General features: G+C 38.4%; 10 protein-coding genes across 10 annotated transcripts; 7 read left to right on the forward strand and 3 right to left on the reverse strand.

Moving 5' to 3' along the window:
- Window positions 1–2: 2 nt before the first annotated feature.
- On the forward strand, window positions 3–581 carry RHO2 (Rho family GTPase RHO2; the record flags this gene model as incomplete). Its single annotated transcript, XM_018367662.1, has 1 exon — window positions 3–581. One exon carries the CDS (start codon window positions 3–5, stop codon window positions 579–581), a length of 579 nt encoding a protein of 192 aa, XP_018219786.1.
- Window positions 582–1,153: 572 nt separating this feature from the next.
- TOP2 (DNA topoisomerase 2) lies at window positions 1,154–5,413 on the forward strand (the record flags this gene model as incomplete). Its single annotated transcript, XM_018367663.1, has 1 exon — window positions 1,154–5,413. The coding sequence occupies one exon, from the start codon at window positions 1,154–1,156 to the stop codon at window positions 5,411–5,413; it is 4,260 nt and encodes a 1,419-aa protein (XP_018219787.1).
- Window positions 5,414–5,839: 426 nt separating this feature from the next.
- On the forward strand, window positions 5,840–9,379 carry TCB2 (tricalbin; the record flags this gene model as incomplete). Its single annotated transcript, XM_018367664.1, has 1 exon — window positions 5,840–9,379. One exon carries the CDS (start codon window positions 5,840–5,842, stop codon window positions 9,377–9,379), a length of 3,540 nt encoding a protein of 1,179 aa, XP_018219788.1.
- A 376-nt stretch (window positions 9,380–9,755) lies between these two features.
- Window positions 9,756–10,064, forward strand: SNN1 (Snn1p; the record flags this gene model as incomplete). Its single annotated transcript, XM_018367665.1, has 1 exon — window positions 9,756–10,064. The coding sequence occupies one exon, from the start codon at window positions 9,756–9,758 to the stop codon at window positions 10,062–10,064; it is 309 nt and encodes a 102-aa protein (XP_018219789.1).
- A 505-nt stretch (window positions 10,065–10,569) lies between these two features.
- Window positions 10,570–13,065, forward strand: MKT1 (Mkt1p; the record flags this gene model as incomplete). Its single annotated transcript, XM_018367666.1, has 1 exon — window positions 10,570–13,065. The coding sequence occupies one exon, from the start codon at window positions 10,570–10,572 to the stop codon at window positions 13,063–13,065; it is 2,496 nt and encodes an 831-aa protein (XP_018219790.1).
- A 436-nt stretch (window positions 13,066–13,501) lies between these two features.
- On the reverse strand, window positions 13,502–14,551 carry END3 (End3p; the record flags this gene model as incomplete). The annotated part of the gene is made up of 1 exon (XM_018367667.1): window positions 13,502–14,551. One exon carries the CDS (start codon window positions 14,549–14,551, stop codon window positions 13,502–13,504), a length of 1,050 nt encoding a protein of 349 aa, XP_018219791.1.
- Window positions 14,552–14,827: 276 nt separating this feature from the next.
- Window positions 14,828–16,465, forward strand: SAL1 (Ca(2+)-binding ATP:ADP antiporter SAL1; the record flags this gene model as incomplete). Its single annotated transcript, XM_018367668.1, has 1 exon — window positions 14,828–16,465. One exon carries the CDS (start codon window positions 14,828–14,830, stop codon window positions 16,463–16,465), a length of 1,638 nt encoding a protein of 545 aa, XP_018219792.1.
- A 367-nt stretch (window positions 16,466–16,832) lies between these two features.
- On the forward strand, window positions 16,833–19,508 carry PMS1 (ATP-binding mismatch repair protein; the record flags this gene model as incomplete). Its single annotated transcript, XM_018367669.1, has 1 exon — window positions 16,833–19,508. One exon carries the CDS (start codon window positions 16,833–16,835, stop codon window positions 19,506–19,508), a length of 2,676 nt encoding a protein of 891 aa, XP_018219793.1.
- A 191-nt stretch (window positions 19,509–19,699) lies between these two features.
- SWS2 (mitochondrial 37S ribosomal protein uS13m) lies at window positions 19,700–20,131 on the reverse strand (the record flags this gene model as incomplete). Its single annotated transcript, XM_018367670.1, has 1 exon — window positions 19,700–20,131. One exon carries the CDS (start codon window positions 20,129–20,131, stop codon window positions 19,700–19,702), a length of 432 nt encoding a protein of 143 aa, XP_018219794.1.
- A 291-nt stretch (window positions 20,132–20,422) lies between these two features.
- EOS1 (Eos1p) lies at window positions 20,423–21,511 on the reverse strand (the record flags this gene model as incomplete). Its single annotated transcript, XM_018367671.1, has 1 exon — window positions 20,423–21,511. One exon carries the CDS (start codon window positions 21,509–21,511, stop codon window positions 20,423–20,425), a length of 1,089 nt encoding a protein of 362 aa, XP_018219795.1.
- Between the last annotated feature and the right edge of the window lie 468 nt (window positions 21,512–21,979).

Below are 21,979 nucleotides of genomic sequence, written 5' to 3' on the forward strand. Positions count from 1 at the left end.
CCATGTCCGAAAAGGCCGTTAGAAGGAAGCTTGTTATTATTGGCGATGGTGCCTGTGGGAAAACGTCTTTACTATATGTATTTACGTTAGGAAAGTTCCCAGAACAATACCACCCGACAGTGTTTGAGAATTATGTTACCGACTGCAGGGTAGACGGAATAAAAGTGTCCTTAACTCTTTGGGATACAGCGGGGCAAGAAGAATATGAACGTCTTCGTCCATTTTCATACTCGAAAGCAGACATAATATTGATTGGGTTTGCCGTGGATAACTCTGAGTCCCTAATCAACGCAAGGACAAAATGGGCTGACGAGGCGTTACGATATTGCCCCGACGCGCCGATCGTTCTTGTGGGTTTGAAGAAGGATTTGAGGCAGGAGGCCCATATCAAAGAAAATGCTGTAGACGAAATGGTTCCCGCCGAAGATGCAAAACAAGTGGCGAGAGCCATTGGTGCCAAAAAATACATGGAGTGTAGTGCATTGACTGGGGAAGGTGTTGATGATGTCTTCGAAGTAGCTACGAGAACTAGTCTGTTAATGAAGAAGGAGCCAGGGACGAATTGTTGCATAATTTTATAAGAAAAAAAAAACTCAAATGAATTGATACGGTATTTCTTCTCTAAAAAGGGCGGAAAGAGAAATTTCCTTTATAACAAGTTTAATCAGATTTCACGGGTGTAACGGAATCACTTGAAGGCCATATCATAAGTGCATATATAAAGACGTAAAAAACATTTAATAAGTTTGTACGCTAACTTTTATTGTAAAATTGCACTCAAAACATAGAACCAAAAGCAAAATACTCAAGGGAAAGTAAAAATAGAAAATAAGATTTTGGTACAGCATAACATAGCGACTCACTGAACGGCGTAGTACGGGTCGAATCATTTATTCAGTAGCTCACGTATACAGAATATAACAAATTTTGACCTCCTACGAAGCGATGAGTGCGGAACGCGACAGTAAGACGCGTTTTTTTAATATAATGTAAACAAAATGTATCGCCGAAGGGAGGCAAAAAAAAAAAAAGAAACAGCAAGATCATCATACAAATCAAGCAGATTCGGTCTATTCTGTTGTGTAGGAGATCAAGATTAACTAGCCGTCAGTTTAATATTAAAGTAGATCACACTGAATAGTACGGGCCAACCATGTCAGTTGAACCGAAAAGTGCTTCTGACAAATACCAGAAGATTTCTCAACTGGAACATATCTTGAAAAGACCAGATACTTACATCGGCTCTGTTGAAAGTCAAGAACAGCAACAATGGATATACGATGAAGAGACCGATTGCATGATTGAGAAGAACGTCATTATTGTCCCGGGGCTGTTCAAGATCTTTGATGAAATTCTAGTCAATGCGGCGGACAATAAAGTTCGTGATCCATCGATGAAACGAATCGATGTAAACATCCATCCTGAAGAGAATACCATAGAAGTAAGAAACGATGGTAAGGGTATCCCTGTGGAGATCCATGACAAGGAAAAAATTTATATTCCTGAGTTGATTTTTGGTCATTTGCTAACATCATCAAATTACGACGATGATGAGAAAAAAGTTACAGGTGGTAGAAACGGTTATGGTGCTAAACTTTGTAACATATTTTCTACTGAGTTTATCTTAGAGACTGCGGACTTGAATGCTGGCAAAAAGTATACTCAAAAATGGGAAAACAACATGAGCGTTTGCCACCCTCCAAAAATCACATCCTACAAGAAGGGTCCTTCATATACTAAGGTCACATTCAAGCCAGACTTGACCAGATTCGGTATGGAAAGTTTAGACAATGATATTTTAGGTGTGATGCGTAGAAGAGTTTATGATATCAATGGTTCTGTTCGCGATATCAATGTTTATTTGAATGGTAAATTTTTGAAGATTAGAAATTTCAAAAACTATGTAGAACTCTACTTGAAATCGCTCGAAAAAAAAAGACAGTTGGATAACGGCCAGGACGCTACCACTCAGACCAACATTCCGACTATTCTGTATGAAAAAATCAGTGACAGGTGGGAGGTTGCTTTCGCTGTTTCTGATATTTCTTTCCAACAAATCTCATTTGTGAATTCTATTGCCACTACTATGGGTGGTACACATGTTAATTATATCACTGATCAAATTGTCAGGAAAATCGCTGAGCTTTTAAAGAAGAAGAAAAAAAATATCAAACCTTTTCAAATTAAAAATCATATGTTCATTTTCATTAATTGTTTGGTTGAAAACCCTGCATTCACTTCACAAACTAAGGAACAACTGACAACAAGGGTTAAGGACTTTGGTTCTCGTTGTGATGTTCCGATTGAATATATCAATAAAATCATGAAAACTGATTTAGCAACTAAAATATTTGAAATTGCCGACGCAAATGACGACAATGCCTTGAAAAAATCTGATGGTACAAGAAAAAGCAGAATTACCGATTATCCCAAACTAGAAGACGCTAATAAAGCTGGTACCAAGGATGGGTACAAATGTACTCTGATATTAACAGAAGGTGATTCTGCGTTGTCATTAGCTGTTTTAGGTTTGGCTGTAGTAGGTAGAGACCATTATGGTTGTTATCCACTTCGTGGTAAAATGCTAAATGTTAGAGAAGCCAGTGCTGATCAAATTTTAAAGAATGCGGAAATTCAAGCCATAAAAAAAATTATGGGTTTACAACATCGTAAAAGATATGAAGATACAAAATCTTTAAGATATGGTCATCTTATGATCATGACAGATCAAGATCATGATGGTTCACATATTAAAGGTTTAATTATCAACTTTTTAGAGAGTTCATTTCCTGGTCTCCTAGATATTGATGGCTTTTTACTTGATTTTATGACCCCAATTATCAAGGTTACTATTACTAAACCGACAAAAAATACTATTTCATTCTATAATATGCCGGATTATGAAAAATGGAGACAAGAAGAATCTCATAAGTTTACTTGGAAGCAGAAGTACTATAAGGGATTGGGTACGTCTTTGGCGAAGGAAGTGCGTGGGTACTTTTCTGATTTAGACAGGCACTTGAAGATATTTCATTCTTTACAAGGTGACGATAAAGATTTGATCGATTTAGCTTTCTCCAAGAAGAAGGCCGATGACCGTAAAGAGTGGTTAAGGAAATACGAGCCTGGTACAGTCTTAGATCCTACTCTGAAGGAGATTCCAATCAGTGACTTTATCAATAAGGAATTAATTCTTTTTTCTTTAGCAGATAACGTACGTTCCATTCCGAATGTTTTAGATGGATTCAAACCAGGTCAAAGGAAAGTCCTTTATGGTTGTTTCAAAAAAAACTTAAAAAATGAAATCAAGGTTGCTCTATTGGCACCATATGTGAGTGAATGTACTGCCTATCATCATGGTGAAGATTCGTTGTCACAAACCATTATTGGATTAGCTCAAAGTTTCGTTGGTTCTAATAACATTTATTTGTTGCTACCTAATGGTGCCTTCGGTACAAGAGCTACCGGTGGTAAAGATGCAGCAGCCGCAAGATATATCTATACCGAGTTGAATAAATTAACCCGTAAGATTTTCCATCCTTCTGATGATCCATTATACAAGTATGTACAGGAAGACGAAAAAACCGTGGAGCCAGAGTGGTATTTGCCTATTCTGCCTATGGTCCTCGTTAACGGTGCAGAAGGTATTGGTACCGGTTGGAGTACAAATATTCCTCCATTCAATCCATTGGAGATCGTTAAGAATTTAAAACATTTAATGAATGGTGAAGATCTTGAGCAAATGCATCCGTGGTTTAGAGGGTGGACCGGTTCTGTAACGGAAATCGAACCTTTGCGTTACAGGATGTACGGTAAAATTGAGCAAGTTGGAACTAACACCTTGGAAATTACTGAGTTGCCAGCCAAGACGTGGACATCGACTATTAAGGAATACCTGCTATTAGGTTTAAGTGGTAACGATAAAGTAAAACCTTGGATTAAGGATATGGAAGAACAACATGGTGATACCATTAAATTTATTATCAGCCTATCGCCGGAAGAAATGGCGAAGACAAGAAAAATTGGTTTCTATGAAAGGTTTAAATTAATTTCTCCGATTAGTTTAATGAATATGGTCGCGTTTGATCCTCATGGCAGAATCAAGAAATACAATTCCGTAAACGAAATTTTGAGTGACTTTTACTACGTCAGACTAGAGTATTATCAAAAGAGGAAGGACCACATGAGTGAGAGATTGCAATGGGAAGTGGAGAAGTATTCTTTTCAAGTAAAGTTCATCAAGATGATCATTGAGAAGGAATTAACAGTCACCAACAAGCCAAAAAAAGTTGTTATCCAAGAACTTGAGGATTTAGGGTTTCCAAGAATCAACAAGGAAGGTAAGCCATATTATGGTAGCCCCGAGACTGAAGTGGCTGAACAGACTGATGACGAAGGTGAAGGTGAGGAGAGTTCTCTTGAAGACACCGAAAGTATCGTAAATGGTCCTGAAGAATTGTACGGTACATATGAATACTTACTAGGTATGAGAATTTGGTCGCTAACTAAGGAGAGATATGAAAAGCTGCTGAAACAGAAACAAGAAAAGGAAGTCGAGTTGGAAAACTTATTAAAGCTTTCTGCCAAGGATATATGGAATAATGATTTAGAAGCCTTTGTAACCGGGTACCATGAATTTCTTCAACGAGATGAAGAAGCTCGAGGTGGTAATGTTCCAAGCAAAGGAAGCAAAGCGAAAGGTAAAAAAAAGAGACCACTGATTGATGATGGTGAATACGACCCATCAAAAAAAGGTAAGAAATCTACTGGAAGAAGGAGCAAGAAAATCAAATTAGAAGACAAAAATTTCGAAAGAGTATTATTGGAGCAAAAATTAGTGACAAAAGGAAAGGGCCCTACGAGGATTAAAAAGGAGAAAACTCCTTCTCTGTTAAAGGCTCCAGAAGATGACCAAAGCGCTCCTTCTTCAACAGGTTCGTCTTCTATTTTCGACATAAAAAAAGAAGAAGATAAAAATGAAAGTGGATTGAGCAAGATGTCTAACAAGTTCAAGAAAATAAGCACAATTTTCGATAAGATGGGTTCCGCTTCTGCAACATCCAATGARAGCACACCAGAGGAAATTGTTACGGCTACCGCAACAAAGCCAGCCGCTGTCAAAGAGGCTGTCGCAAAACCCAAACCAGCCAGGAAACCAAAAAAGACCGTAGAGTTATCTGATGAAAGCGATTTAGAAATTCTAGATTCGTTCAATTCTGGTGAAGACGAAAATGAAGACGAGGATGACGCTGTACCGCAACGCCCAAGAAGACAAAGGTCAGCAAGAGCCGCATCCGCCCCTAAGAAATCTTACTCGGAAACTATAGAATTGTCTGATGATAGCTTCATCGAAGATGATGAAGAACAAGGACAAGAAGAAGACTCGGACGTGTCTTTTAATGAAGAAGATTAGATAAAATACTTCAAAAAAGAGAGAAAAAATATATATATTTGACCGGTTATATAAGTTTGTATCAAAAGTCAATCACAATAGCTAGATTATATAATCTCAAAGAACTCTTTGGTAATCACTTCATTTAGTCAGCGTATTCAAAAGTTTAATTTATTTTACGCGCTTTTTCGTTTGGCCGACAAAGATCTACCCGAGAAAATTCTTCGAGAAGATAACAACAGTAAAAAGAAAAAAAGTAAGGCTGGGCAAAAATAATAAAATTGTGCGTCTATATAATTTCTTGACGGTATACGATTTTAGGTTACTGCTGTAGGCGTTTCCTGGGATCCTTTTTTTCCAGTATCATTAACCAAGCTCAAGGCTGAATTGATTTAACTTTTAGCATTGTATTAAGCATAAATCGAGATAAAAGTAAATCGGACAAGAATGTCTCCAAATTCTTCGAAAGATCGATCGAGCCAAATAGAGCCTACGCCCGAAGTTGTTAAAACCACTAAGATAGAAAGCAAGAATGCCGTAAAGGATACTGTTCCCGTAGTATCTGAAGCTGAGGTTGATGGTACTTCAATAGCAAGAGAAAAACAAGAGGCATCTTATGTCGGTTGGAAGCAAGTTGGCGGCTGGGAGGAAAAGGACGAGCTAACACCCGAGGATCTTCTGGTGGATTTAAGCAAAGACACATACGTAGGTAACCTCCTACCAGAGAAACTTTACGGTGATTGGTACCACGATGTCGCTATCCTTACCATAGGTGCTTTAGGCTCTTTTGCATTAGGTTATTTCAAATTTTCTTTAACATCTGTTCTTATTGTGATCCTTGCCGCAGGAGTTCTATACAGATCGTCGTCGAAAAAATACAGAGAAAGGTTAAGGGATTTGGCTCAAAAAGAGCAGACTGTAGAGAAAATTAGTGACGACTATGAATCAATCGAGTGGTTAAACACCTTTTTAGACAAATACTGGCCAATTATTGAACCTTCTGTCTCCCAGCAAGTCGTCGATGGTACGAATACTGCTCTGTCCAAGATTGAGGCAATTCCCAAATTCATCAAAGCTATATGGCTAGATCAATTCACTCTGGGTGTAAAACCTCCAAGAATTGATACTATAAAGACATTCCAAAATACGAAGTCCGACATTGTGGTCATGGATTTATGTCTGTCATTCACCCCACATGACATGTCTGATCTTGACGGCAAACAGTCCAGAAACTACGTAAATTCTAATATCGTATTGAAGGCAAAAATGTTTGGGGTGGATTTACCTGTATCTGTCTCCGATCTTTCCTTTAGAGTTTTTACTAGGCTCCGCTTCCAACTAATGACCACCTTGCCACTTGTCGAAACTATAAACATCCAATTGCTAGAAACTCCAGAAATCGATTTCATTGGCCGTCTATTAGGCAATTCCATTTTCAACTGGGAAATATTAGCCATTCCTGGCTTAATGAGATTAATTCAAAAAATGACACTTAAGTACTTGAGTCCTGTTTTGCTCCCACCTTTTTCTTTACAGCTCAATATTCCTCAGCTACTTTCCAAGACTGGTTTACCTATAGGTGTTCTTGAAATTAAAGTCAAAGGAGCTTATGGATTAAGAAAGCTTACAGATATCATAGACAAAACAGTAGACCCATATTTGACTTTCGAGCTATCTGATAAAATAGTCGGTACAACTAAGGTCGTTAAAAACTCTATGAATCCTACCTGGGATGAATCTGTTTATATTTTACTGCAATCATTCACCGATCCATTAACAATTACTGTATATGATAAAAGCGAGACTTTGAAAGATAAGAAAATGGGCGTAATAGTTTTCAACTTGAATAAACTACATGCAAATCATTACCAAAAGGATGAAAAGGCTCATTTTCTGAGAAATTCTAAACCTGTCGGCCGTTTGGCATTTGATTTGCGGTTCTACCCCACTATTGAAGCAAAGAAGTTAATCAACGGTGAAGAAGAACCTTTACCAGATCTAAATACAGGTATCACCAAAATTGTTATCAATGAAATCAAGGGACTGAACGAACCTTCCGATAAAGAATCGGTCTTTGCTGAATTATACGTAAATGCACAATTGGTGATGACTACAAAAAAGAAAAAAAGAACTGCTGACATAAACTGGGACTCTTGCTACTATTCTGTAATAACAGATCGTAGAAAGGCTATTTGCAGGTTTGTCATTAAAAACCAAAGCGGCAAAGTTATCTCGTCTTCAGTACAACCTTTGAATGATTTGATAGATAGAACAGAAGTTGATAAAGAATGGATTCCACTAAAGGATGGAAAAGGTGAATTAAAAATTACGACGTATTGGAGGCCGGTGGCCATAGATCTTGGTTTGAAAACGGTCGGCTATACCACTCCTATCGGCATGTTAAGAGTATTTATCAACAAGGCTGAAAACTTAAGAAACCCGGACAGCTTAGGCAAAATTAGTCCTTATGCCAAAGTATCTGTGAACGGTACAACAAAAGGGAGGACAAATCAAAAAATAGAAACGCTGAGCCCTATCTGGAATCAAGCAATTTACGTTTCTGTTACATCTCCTTTGCAAAGAGTATCCATTGACTGTTTAGGAACAGATACGAATGGCGATGTCCTTCCTCTCGGCAGTTTTAATATACAAACTCAGAATGTATTCCATAAAGACAATGATGACAAATATATCGATTTTATCGACAACACCCCAAGAACCGGCAATTTAGTAGGAAAAAAAGGCGTAAAGGGGATTGTTACATACTATTTATCATTCTACCCAATTGTTCCTGTACTAAGTTTGGAAGAGGCGAGGGAAGTCGATGACATCAACGAGAAGAAAGACAAGTTGGAAAAGGAAAAGATCTCTTTGGATGACAAGACTACCTCCCGGGAGGAGAAAGAAAGGATTAAAAAGGAAGAAGCCATGATCACTGAGAAGTACGACATGTATAGTTATAAGATGAAACTGGATCTAGATGAATTGCTGCAATACAATGCTGGCGTATTGGGTGTAACTGTATTGGGCGGAGAATTGCCCCAACCTGGTCTCTATGTCCAAACCTTCTTTGATTCTTGTGGTTACGCTACAATAACCAGTGCAAAGAATGCAATTAGGACAATTAAGACAGGCTGGTCTGGCGATTTCATGATCAAAGAGCTTGAATGGTCTGTGACTACATTCAGAGTGACAAAGGTCAAAGATGCAAACAAGGCTGAAGACTTCGTTTGTGAAGTCAACATCCCAACACTTGAGTTGGTGAAAAACTGTTATTATAAACCCTCGGTATTGAACCTGATAGGCAAGAAGAGTGCCAAGCTATTGGTTCAGGTATCATGGTTTCCTATAAGTGCTTCGGAATTACCTCAGTCTGACCTAATCACAAACTCAGGGAACTTGAAGATTACCGCTAAGAATGCTGAAAACTTGACCGGTATCAACAGGAATGGTTATTCCGATCCATACTTGGAATTTTTCTTAAATGAGATGAATACATCGGCTGTTTTCAAAACTACAGTCCAAAAGAAGACACTGAATCCCTCTTKGAATGAAAGCAAGACTATCGAAATCTCAAATCGTGTCAATGACTATTTGACAATTAATGTAATGGACTATGAATCAACCAATTCCAACAGATGTATTGGTAAAGCGGTCGTTCCCTTATCTACTATCGAACCAGAAGAAGATGCTGATTTAGATGTAGCATTAGTAGGACCAAAGGGAGAAGATGGCGGACTATTACATCTTAAATTTGAGTTCGAACCCCACTATACTAGCAATGTAGTTAAACGTGAAGCTAAGTTCGGGAATTTTGCTACAAAAGGGTTAGGTACGGGTATCAAAGCTGGTTCTACGGTTTTTGCCTTAGGAACCAATGTTGTAAGCACTGGGTTTGGAACCATCGATAAGGTGAGATTGGGGGTCTTCGGTGGTGGTAAAGGACGTAAGCATACTGAGGACGAAGAGCCCAAAGAGAAACAATAGTTCATTTTTGAACAGTAATACGTGCCACAACGTTTTCGTGAGGGGAAAACAAATGCGAACAAAAAGTCGAGTAAAGTCAAATATATAAACAAGCCGGTTATGCCAAGTGCTGTGGTAATTTTCCTTTTATTGTAATATATGTAAACTGTAGTAAATACCTACTTTTAAATATCAGTACATATCGCCTGTCCACTTCTTTTATCAGGTACGACAAATCTGACTGAGCGAAAAAATCGAGGGCCATAAACTTTGACTACGAAGTGCGGCACTGATCTTTAAAACGGTTCACCAGAAGCCAAGACTGTAGTGTAATCCCTCAAATAAGAAGGACTTGCCTCAGAGAACCACGTTAGAATATACAAGAGAGCAGTGTCCAATGGAAGGCGACAGCATGAGCGGCGACGGCAGTGCCGTCCATCCAGTCGAACTGTCGGTATACTCAGTACTTTCTGCTGACCTAGACGGCTTGTACCAGTCCATCAATGAACTACGGGAGTCGCAAGCGTTACTCATTCTTATGCTACGGAGGGTTCGTGATAAACTTCGAAGAGAGGGACAAGTTCTTTACGACCCGGAACCTTTCAAGCCCACGATGGATAAATTGGCCAACCTGACGACTCGCGTGAACACGCTTACAAAGACGTATGAGCAGCTTCAGGGCAGCGTCAAATCCCTCGCCAAATAGACATTTGTATAGTATTTCTATCAATTTTCTTTCATTATTTGTAGCTAACATCAAGTAGTGTGCTATTAATACACCGTGCTAAACGACAAAAATAGAAGACAAGGTCTTTTGACGAAAAACGGTCGAAAATCTGGGAAGCAAGAAAGGACCACGCTATAACTACCTTAGCCTGCCAACTTAGCCCTCCAGTGATTGTAATTATATTATTACTAATTTAATCAGTGAATTTCGGTGAAGGATCTTCTGTTTCACTGTGTTCTTTTCTGATCCTTTTTTGTCTTTCGTCTGTCCTTTCAAGTGCTTCACAACCTCTGAAAACAAAAGAATCGTATTAATCGATTACGATCTTTCGTTACCAGGCTTTTTCAATTGACTAATTACAGTGTGACTGACAAACACTTTGGACTGTTTTATTCTCCCTCTACATTTATAATAGAAACTTGAATACTTCTAAACTAGAAAGTATTAAAGCAAAAAAACAACAAAATTCATAGCAAGCTGAGCAATGGCAATCAAGTCATTGGAATCATTCCTTTTCGAAAGAGGTTTAGTAGGCTCCTATGCCATTGAGGCCCTGAACAACTGTACCCTAGGTATTGATGTTAACCATTATGTTTCTAGATTATTGACCAATAAAAGAGAGCAGTACTTGGATGCTATTGGTGGTTTCCCTACCAGTTTAAAGATGTACTTGGAAAGTGATCTGAAGATATTTAAGGATTTCAATATTACTCCTATTTTCGTCTTCAATGGAGGTTTGACTTACAATCAATTAGAAGCATCCGGCCATTTCACTGCTGCGGCTTCTGATTCAGCCTCTATCTCACCAGCCACTACCTCTACCAATGGGTCTAACGCAACAACAAGATCAAACACCGAATCCGTTCTTTTACAGAGAAACAGAGGTTGGACACAATGGAACAACTTGATTAGTTCAAACCAAAACTCCTATATCGATCAACCTATTCAACCTCAAGAGCCATTCAGACATAACACTACTATTGATTCCAAGGCATACCAAAATGATTTGATAGCTTTCTTCATTGAGCATGGTTATATGTACCAAGTGGCTCCATACTCTTCATGGTTTCAACTAGCATACCTATTGAACAGCGGCTATATTGATGCCATCTACGGCCCAACTGATTGTTTGATGTTAGATTGTGTTGATAGATTTATTTTGGGCATGGAATTTCCAAACAAAGAGTTTAGATTCATTGATAGATCAAGAGTCATGAAGGATTTGCGTTGTACTCATGAAGAATTCATTGATATTGCCATGGCTGTAGGTAATGACTTACAACCAAAAACTTTACCACCATTACAAATTTATCCCGTTCCTCAATTATTCGACATTGCCCTTGAAATGGTTTTGAATACAGGAACAAACTTTTATGCTTATCAATTATCTACACCGTTACAAAACGATTCGAAAGAGAACGTCCAAAGTTATCAAAAAGGCATATCTGCTTTAAGATATATGCCAGTCTTGAAAGATACAGGTAAAGTAGAACTTTTTGTGCAAGAAATTGTTGTTTCAGAGGAGGAAAACGAAAAAATCAATAAAGAAGAAAAGAAGAGTAACCTCTCTTCACCAACCTCTACATCATCCAGTGCCTCTCCTTACGCCAGTGGAACTAAAACTGCTGGCGAAACGTCAGCTTACGAAAAATCAGGTACCAAAGAGGTTAAGAAACCAAGAGATATTCCTAATGACGTCCATGATTTTATTGGCCAAATGTTACCTCATGRGTACTATTTCTATAGATCCATAGGGTTAGTTACTGGTAAACTATTTGACGCAATTGTTACAGGTGTTTATCCTGAAGAGCCTCCATTAGGTGGCGGATCTGCTGCTTCTTATAGAAAGTTGGTTTCTAAATCCGTTGAGATCTTCAAAAATAAGGAAATTAACCTATTAACCCAACCAATTAACAGATACTACCAAATCAAACAAATCAAACAAGTTAAATGGTATGCGCCAAATGAACCAACCACTCTAAGTAATAGAATGTCACCTTCCCTGTTTGAAACTATTAACCGTTTGATCATTAAAACAGAAGGATCGGCCGAAAAAGAGTTTTCTATTTCTGATTTTATTACAACAATCACTGCCTCCAACGATATGGCAAAAGATTTCATATCTGAGAACGTTATTTTTCCAAATTCCGTACCAGTTGAATCCAAATTGAATGCGCCCTATGATTTATTGTTAACAAATTTCTTAAGATTGCTAGTACTATTGGAATTCTTCACTTTCGATTCCAAGGAAAAATCATTAAAACCTACCAAATGGGGGGAAGTCCTTTTGAAATTAAATAAGCTTGATATTGATGCTAAATATCACGAATCAGTGATCATCTTTTTGGTATATCTGAAATGCGACGTTTTGAAGCTCGACGAAGAAGTTCAACCACCCGCTCCTTCAGCGTTGTCTCAAGCAACTCTTCGTTCATATCCTGAGGAGTCATTGTATGTGCTATTGATTACACGTGTATTGACTTTATTTCAAGTGGAACAAAAACCATCGAACTACCATGGTCCTATTGATAAGAAGACTTTGATTTTTAGAGATCATCTTTCTTTCATAAAGGAAAACTTAAATGAACTATTTGAAGCTGTGTTAATCTCTTCATTAACCTCAGGTGAATTCAATAGATTGTCACTTGATAATTTTGGTTGGGAAAAGAAGGTCGTTAGACGCTTACCATTTAAGTTAGATTCTCCAAATACTATCATGGCCATGATGTGGGAATTCTTCTTGCAAAAATATCTCCACAATGGTAATGCTAAAAATGATGCCTTATCTTTAGTTGCGACAGAATTCAATACTTATAAATCCACACCTAACCTTGACGAACAATTTGTCGAATCCCATAAATTTTTACTAGAAATTGAAAAGGTTGCGCACGAGTTAAATGATGCAAAGTTGATCAAAGATAATGAGTTTAAACTGTTCACCAAAGCAATTGAATTTGCTACCACTGCCCTTTCTAGCTAAGGCAAGAAAGAAGAGCGTATGAAGATGGTGGAATACTATTGAGAGTACTGTTAATAGGGAAGGCTAGGCCAACTTTCATTAAAATGTTGGATATTTTTCTCCCCAAGTTTAGAATGGAACCATTAAAACTCAATGCAAATACAGGAATGGAAGTTTCAAAAGAAGGAAACCAATTGAAATTACGACAATAAGAATAAATAAAAAGAACAAGAATTCAATAAACCACTGTATGTTTATATGTCACATATTTATATACAAATATGTATAGAACATTGAACAGTAGAAGATTATGAAGACCTACCAAAAAATAAAAGGTCAACTATAAGTGTCACTTGTCGTTACTAAATAATAACAGGGGTTCAAGCTGAAAGGTTTACGAGCAGAAAGAAACAACGTAAATATTAAACATACATGTATATAAAATTAGTTATCGAAATCAACTAATTTCTGCTTGTAATGATTGCAACTCGTGCCTCTTGTTGCTTAAGTAGCTCTCCAATAATTCTACCTGTTGTTCCATGTTATCCAAATCATCAATTATCGAGTTGACGTTGACATTTTTTGAACGGTTTGAACCTCCTTGAGTCTCTTCATTCTTCTTGTATTGCAGAAGACCTTCTAACTGCTCTCTCACGTTGGCAACTTGCTCGTCTGTTAGAGTAGCATATTTTTGCTTTATACTGTTGTCATCTGTAAAGGCATTGTTACTAATGTTATCAGCATTTGAGTCGACCACGTTATCATGTACATTGTCCACTCCCCTTACTGGGTCTTTTTTCTTCGCACTTGGTTGAGAGAGCTCTAGATTATAATTCACCTGTTTTTTATTACATATTTCGGCTAGCGAGTTTGGTAAGCTTGCTGGTATTTCCGCATTCAAATCGTTTCTTTGCCTCAAACAATGAATGAAGTAGAATGTGGGATCTCTATCAACTGATGGTAAATTTTGAGGATTAATTAGGCTCCAAACTTTATTCAAGTCTGTCTTACTGATGTTGAAAAATTTAGTCGAAAGCTTTGTGGATAGCTCGTTGAATGTTATGGTACCATCGGTAAGTTTTACACAGCTCGAGTAGATTTTTTCATATTGATCCAGATCTTCTGGAGACATGTACCAGTCTACTTTAATTTCCTTTTTTGGAGGCAAGTCTGCATTTTCTATTTGTTCACGCTTTTTCCTCTCTTTAATCAGTTTTACTTTACTTCCGGGGACCAACCAATCAGGTAACTCATCTGGAACAGAGCTGATGTTTTTATTGACCATATCAAATATTAATCTCATGCAAATGACAAATTCCTCAAAATCCAAATTATCATCCTCATCGATATCAGCTAGAAACCAGATCTTGTTCAAAACCGAAGAATCCAGTTTAGAATTATAAAGAATTGGTAAAACCTGGTCATGGTTTACCTTGTTTTCTATTGGTTTCAAACCTGAAAATATTTGCCAGTACTTTTTGATTTCGAATTGTTCCAGCTTGGGCATTTTCCAATAACTTATCTTAGCTTGAAAGCCTTTTCAATACTTCACAGGAACTTTGACCAGTTTACAGTTACTTGACTAGAATTGTTCGATAGTCCATAGTTTTGATGTTCTTTCCTTTATTCTTCAGGATGTTTTTAACCATAGGGGTCCAACATCACCGTCGGATATGATATAAGGAAAAATTGCAATAATAGAAATCTAAGTTCTGTAAAAGCGATGGGAATACAAAGTAGTTGGGGTAAAAATAAGACTGGATTCAGATGAATGAGGGCCTAAATGCTGTTGAAAAATTGTGAGACCGACAAGCAGCGAGATATACGGTATGCGTGTTTGTTCAAGGAACTAGATGTGAAAGGAAATGGTCAAGTCACTCTGGATAATCTAGTAAATGCTTTCGAGAAGAACGACCATCCCCTGAAGGGTAATGATGAGGCCATTCGGATGCTATTTACTGCAATGGATGTTAACAAGGATTCGGTTGTTGACTGGAGTGACTTCAAGAAGTACGCCTCCAAGGCTGAATCTCAAATTTGGAATGGTTTTCAAAGGATAGATTTAGACCATGACGGTAGGATTGGTATCAACGAAATTAATAGGTACTTGTCTGATTTGGATAAACAGAACATATGCAATAATGAACCCAGCAAAGAAATTTCAAGTGAAAAGATAAACAAATTCTCGAGGTTCTTCAAATGGGCATTCTTAAAGAAGAAAAACAATATTGAGGCACAGGATTCTGCTTCCCGCAACGATGGTAACGATAACGATCGTCCGAAGCAATCAACTAGTTCAGATCCATACGTTACATATGATCAATGGAGAGATTTCTTATTGCTGATACCGAGAAAGCAAGGTTCTAGACTTCATACCGCGTATTCTTATTTTTATTTATTTAATGAAGATGTTGACCTATCTTCAGAAGGTGATGTTACTCTGATTAATGATTTCATTCGTGGATTTGGATTTTTTATTGCTGGTGGTATATCAGGTGTCATTTCAAGGACATGTACCGCACCATTTGATAGACTAAAAGTATTTCTTATTGCAAGAACAGATCTATCTTCGACTTTATTAAATTCAAAGACAAATTTACTTGCCAAAAACCCCAACGCTGACATAAATAAGATATCATCGCCCTTGGCGAAGGCAGTTAGAAGCCTGTATAAACAGGGCGGAATAAAAGCATTTTACGTTGGAAATGGTTTGAACGTCATCAAGGTGTTCCCCGAAAGCTCAATTAAGTTTGGTTCTTTTGAAATCACCAAAAAAATAATGACCAGGCTTGAAGGCTGCCACGACACGAAAGATCTTTCAAAGTTCTCCACTTATATTGCTGGTGGTTTAGCCGGTATGGCAGCACAATTTTCCGTATATCCTGTAGATACTTTGAAATTCAGAATGCAATGTGCTCCCTTGGACACCAAACTAAAGGGAAACAAACTGTTATTTCAGACGGCGAAGGATATGTTCCGGGAAGGTGGGTTCAGATTATTCTACAGAGGTGTTACAGTTGGTATCGTGGGTATATTCCCATATGCTGCATTAGATTTGGGGACTTTTTCAGCCTTGAAAAAATGGTATATCGCTAAGCAGGCGAAGGCATTAAACTTACCGCAAGACCAGGTCACATTGAGCAATTTGGTTGTACTACCGATGGGTGCATTTAGCGGGACTGTGGGGGCTTCCGTTGTGTATCCAATTAACCTTTTGAGAACAAGATTGCAAGCGCAAGGAACATACGCTCATCCGTATGTATATAACGGCTTTAGAGACGTACTAGCGAAGACCCTTGAAAGGGAAGGTTATCAAGGCTTATTCAAAGGGTTGGTTCCCACTCTAGCGAAAGTCTGCCCGGCGGTCTCCATCAGCTACTTATGTTACGAAAACCTGAAAAAATTCATGAAGCTAGAATAATAAGAATAAAAACATATGCATATATACAACTAATGAATTTCCTAATTATTTATAAGCCGTTACTGTGGTTTTTGGCATCTCTTCAATTTGTCCTTTGTTGAAACATATTCCTTTAGAGCATGTATATATTTAACACTCCAGCATATATTCGCACTTAATATATTAAATACATAAAACTATGACAATTATTCATTTATTTATTCACTCTTGCTATTATCACTATATAGCAGAACGCGAAAAAAAAAGACGCGTCTTATTCATAATACAATAGAATGATCTTACCTCATCGTCAACTCCTTGACAAAGGCAAAGAAAAAGAAGAGAAGCAAAAGGAACTAAAGGTCAAACCTGTGAATCTCTCTGAGCTATGACCCGAATTAACCAGATAAACGACATAGATGTTCACCGAATTACATCTGGACAGGTTATCACCGATTTAACAACAGCCGTGAAAGAGCTCGTTGATAATAGTATAGATGCCAATGCAAGCCAGATTGAAATTACATTCAAGGACTATGGCCTCGAATCTATTGAATGTTCAGATAATGGCGATGGTATAGATCCTTCAAACTATGAATTTTTAGCTTTAAAACATTACACTTCAAAAATTTCAAAATTTAAAGACGTTGCTAAAGTGGAGACATTAGGATTTAGAGGAGAAGCATTATCCTCCTTATGCGCCATAGCAAACTTGAGCGTCGTAACAACGAACCTACCACCAAGGGCAGACAGATTGGAATACAATATGGCTGGCCATGTCTCATCAAAGACAACAACGTCAAGAAACAAGGGGACCACAATACAGGTTTCACACTTATTTCATAACCTGCCTGTTAGGCAAAAAGAATTTGCCAGAACTTTCAAAAGACAGTTCACCAAGTGCCTCACCGTTTTGCAAGGTTATGCAGTTATCAATTCTGGCATCAAACTCTCCGTTTGGAATGTAACATCAAAGGGTAAAAAAAATCTAATCCTATCAACAATGAGAAATTCAAGCATGAAAAAAAACATCTCTTCTGTCTTTGGTGCAAATGGTGTGCGAGGACTCGAAGAGGTTGATTTAGCCCTTGATTTAAACCCTTTCAAGCAAGGAATGCTTAGGAAATACACTGACGATCCTGATTTCTTAGATCTCGACTATAAGATACAAGTTAAAGGCTATATATCGCAAAATTCTTTTGGATGTGGAAGAAATTCTAAAGACAGACAATTCGTTTATGTYAACAAAAGGCCAGTGGAGTACCATACCTTTTTGAAATGTTGCAATGAAGTTTACAGAACATTTAATAACGTTCAATTTCCAGTTATTTTTTTGAACTTAGAATTGCCGACCAACTTGGTTGATGTGAATGTCACTCCAGATAAAAGAGTAATACTGCTACATAATGAACAAGTGGTCATTGATGTGTTCAAGGAAAATCTGATTAATTACTACAATGGGCAGGAGTTGGCCCTTCCCAAAAGAATGTGTTCCCAACCAGAACAGCAAACTCCGAAAAGACATAGAATTGAATTCAGGACCCACGTTGCTAATGATGAAAACATGACGCACAAAACCATTAATCACAGCTATGGTGATACTGGAAACAAATATAGTGAGTCCACTCTTACATGCCGCGATAATGCACTTGAAGATGCTGATCCCTTCACAAATACTGCTGATAAAAGCAAAGATACGCAACTAACCTCTATAATGGACTACAAGCATGAAATTCTGAACGGTGACCCCGGTTCAGAGTGTGACGCTTCTGTTGAATCACCGCTTGCCTTGAATGAGGACAACTCAAGTACACCGGCTAAGAAATCATCAAGCGCCAGTGCGAAATTTGACGATGTTAGTAGTATAAACCTAGGGGAATTTTCCAATCCCGAGCTTCAACATTTGGTTAACACAACTAAAACATCTAACTCTGAAAACGTTATTGAAGAGCCTGTTTACTTCGAAATTGATGGTGAAAAGTTTCAAGAAAAAGCAACGCTGTCACAAGATAATGGATTGGTTTTCGTGGATGATGGAGCTCACCGACAGCCAGATAAATGCTGCCATCATGAAAGACAGGGTAGTGCTGACTCGGAACAAGATGACGAGAACGATTCAGTATATGCACAGATTGAACCTGTCGAAATCAATGTTAGAACGCAATTGAGAAGCTCAAGATCGCTCAATTCAAAATCTAATCGCTCAATATCCAAAGATAACTACCGGTCATTAAGTGATGGACTATCACACAGAAGGCTCCAAGACGAAATAATAGAGTTTAATTCAAGCACAAAAGGACTTAGGGAAATGATAAAAAACGGGAGAATGATGAGTAGCATTATAAATAAAAGAAGATCACAATCACACAAAAACTTGATTAAAAAGGAAAGAGAACTGGAGAACTTTGAAGAAGGGGAGAAGTACTTGACACTAACTGTTTCCAAAGAAGACTTCAAGAAGATGGAGATAGTCGGACAGTTTAATTTGGGATTCATTATAGTAACCAGAAAAATAGGAGATAAGTATGACCTGTTTATTGTTGACCAGCATGCAAGTGATGAAAAGTATAATTTTGAAACACTACAAACTGTAACAGTTTTCAGGTCACAAAAACTTATTATACCACAGCCAGTAGATTTAAGTGTTATTGATGAACTTACAGTTCTAGACAATCTTCCTGTTTTTGAGAAGAATGGGTTTAAACTGAAAATTGATGAAGAGGAAGAGTTTGGCTCGAGGATAAAACTATTAAGTTTACCTACGTCCAAACAAACACTTTTTGATTTGGATGACTTCAATGAACTAATACATTTGGTCAAGGAAGACGGTGGTCTGAGAAGAGACAGCATCAGGTGCTCCAAGATTCGATCGATGTTTGCTATGCGGGCATGTAGAAGTAGCATAATGATAGGTAAGCCACTGAACAGGAAGACAATGTCTAAAGTTGTCCATAATCTCAGTGGGTTAGACAAGCCGTGGAATTGTCCCCACGGGCGCCCTACAATGAGACATTTGATGGAGTTGCGTGATTGGAACTCATTCTCGAAAGACTATAAAATATGAGCTATGGTCGATATTAGTTTCAGAATACATAAGGCGCGTAAATACTTTATATACAGGGCGTGATGGACAAAAAAATTATGCGTGTATTTATCCTAATCGTGATCAAATTTGTATCATGGGCAAGGGTTTGAGTCTTATTTATTATGAATATGAAAATCGGCTTTTTCCTTTTTTTTATTTTGGATATTCAATTATTTGCCAAAGAAATATGACCAAAAAGACGGATTGTGTTGTGTTTCCGCTTGAGAGACAGTATGAAACCCGCGTCTATCGATCTTATTAAGCTTTCTTGCAGTCTTTGCGTTGTTTCTTGTACGTTGACCCCTAACGGGCAAATGTAAAGCATGTCTCATACCACTATAACAACCAATTTTCTTCTTCAAAGCGATATTATCCTTTACGATCGCTCTGGCGTCACCTTCGATGGTCATTGTGGACAATTCGCTTGCTATGCTCATGATTTGAGGTTCCGATAGTTGGTGCATTCTCATCCATGGATAAAACCCTAATTTCGAGCACACTTTTTCCGCCGTTGTTCTACCAATACCATAAAACTTGGAAGCCAGCGCTATTTGGATGACCTCCTTGCCTTTGAAACCTTTCCCCAAGATGTGAACAACCATGGTTTAGATGGAAATCCGATCTAGTTTACTTTCAAACTTACCTTTGCTTCTAGAACGATTACCGTTAGAAGATATATGGAGGAGTTTTCAACCATTAAATATCAACTTTGATGTTTCTGTAATACGCACCATGACGTTAATAGTGATAGTACTTTCAGCGGTAATGGGCGATGCTTCTACACTTATAAAGAGGTCATATTAGCTATGTAGCAAATGGTGAATGACATTATAGCGTGACTATAGATACATATTTGGAAGTTTTTCTATTACATATAATTTTCTTTTTTTCTTTTATGCGGAGGAGGGATGCATTTCATGCAGTATTCTTTCTAATTGCTCTACATCCAGTCGTTGGATGAATAGGTTTCGAAGTAAACCGAGCATTGTGATAAAACTAGCCAGTCCCACGGGGACGACACAGAGCACGGTAATTTTATATAAATCTATAGTTCTCTTGGTGGTGAACTTGAATGCTTTCTTAGAGGATTTCTTGGATCTTCTGGGACTTTGCGAATGCGAACTCGAGGGCCTGTTGACTGGCAAAAGCCGACCGTCACTATCATCTGAAAGAGCGTCGTAGGGAAGGACGTCGATTGCGTCTTCATCCGCTGCCACGACATGTGAGTCTTCATCGGCGTCGACGTCGCCGTCGTCGTCGTCTGACTCTTCTCGGGCGCTGGTATCCTCTTGTACATCACCTTCCCTGTTTCTAAAATATTTTAGATCAGAAGTTAGATAGCTTTGCCAAATGTACACGGCCGTTAGCACACAACTAATAAGTATCCAGGTATGCAGAAAGTAGTCGAGCTCTGGAGATAAAGACGAGAGCAATAGAAGCTCTAAGGTGACTATGATCAAAGACATAGAGAACATTCTTAAAATGGCGGCCACGGTGGAGTATTTAACGATCCAGCGGACCATTAAAGAGTCGAGAATGGCATACGAGAGGTATAGAGACACCACACACCAAAGCGAACAGAGAAGGTATTCGGACGCCCTGGCGGTAGTTAATGCAGATAACAAGAGCGAGTCCTTGCTGTTGTCGCTCGCAGCTTCTTGGCGGGATCCATCAGACGATGAGTAGTTGTCATAAGCGCTGTTAAGCTTTTGCCAGAAATAGGTGAAGGCATCCCTCAGCGATTGCGGCTCGTACAGTTTGATGCTGGTGCGCATAGAGACTCTCCAGGCCTTTCGCAGCGAAGTGAAGATGTACGTCAATGGCGGTAGAAGGGATATGTCCCTGCACAGGGCCATCAGCATGTGCTGTTTGGCCGTCAAGTGGTTCAGAGACAGCGTTTTCATGGAGCTGTACGTCTTCTGGAAAGTCGCTCGGTCATACTTGGAATGCTTGTTTTCATGGGGAGCCATGCTGGTAGCCATTTCAGGTATGGAATGTGGAGAATCAAATAAGATACTGACTGAAGGGCAGAAAAGGAAGAGAAAAAGAAATAAGCAAAAAAAAAAAAAGAAAAGAAAGGCCCTGTTGTTGTTCAGTTAAGTGCACGGGAGAGGGGACAGCAACTGAAAACTTGATGTGGGTGAAGCTTCAAGGCTGTTGTAATTGTGGAGATACCCGATATAAGTTCTATGCCGCTCTGTACGTGTACGGAAGAATAACTTTGTCCATGTGATAAACCGTGCAAAAGCTAACATGAATCAGGCACCGTGAGCTCCACTAAGAAAACACCGCTAGGGTAATTTTCAGCATGGTGGAAAGGTGAAAGCAAAAGCAAAAGCAAAAGCAAAAGCATAACAGGCAAAGTATACAGACATATAACGCAGGCTATTACTGTATTTGTATAAAAAAGTACTTACTCGGTCGTGTTTGCCCGTGAGGGTGGGGCCCAG

Source organism: Saccharomyces eubayanus, chromosome XIV (genome assembly GCF_001298625.1).
Source record: "Saccharomyces eubayanus strain FM1318 chromosome XIV, whole genome shotgun sequence".
Lineage (NCBI taxonomy): Eukaryota > Fungi > Ascomycota > Saccharomycetes > Saccharomycetales > Saccharomycetaceae > Saccharomyces > Saccharomyces eubayanus.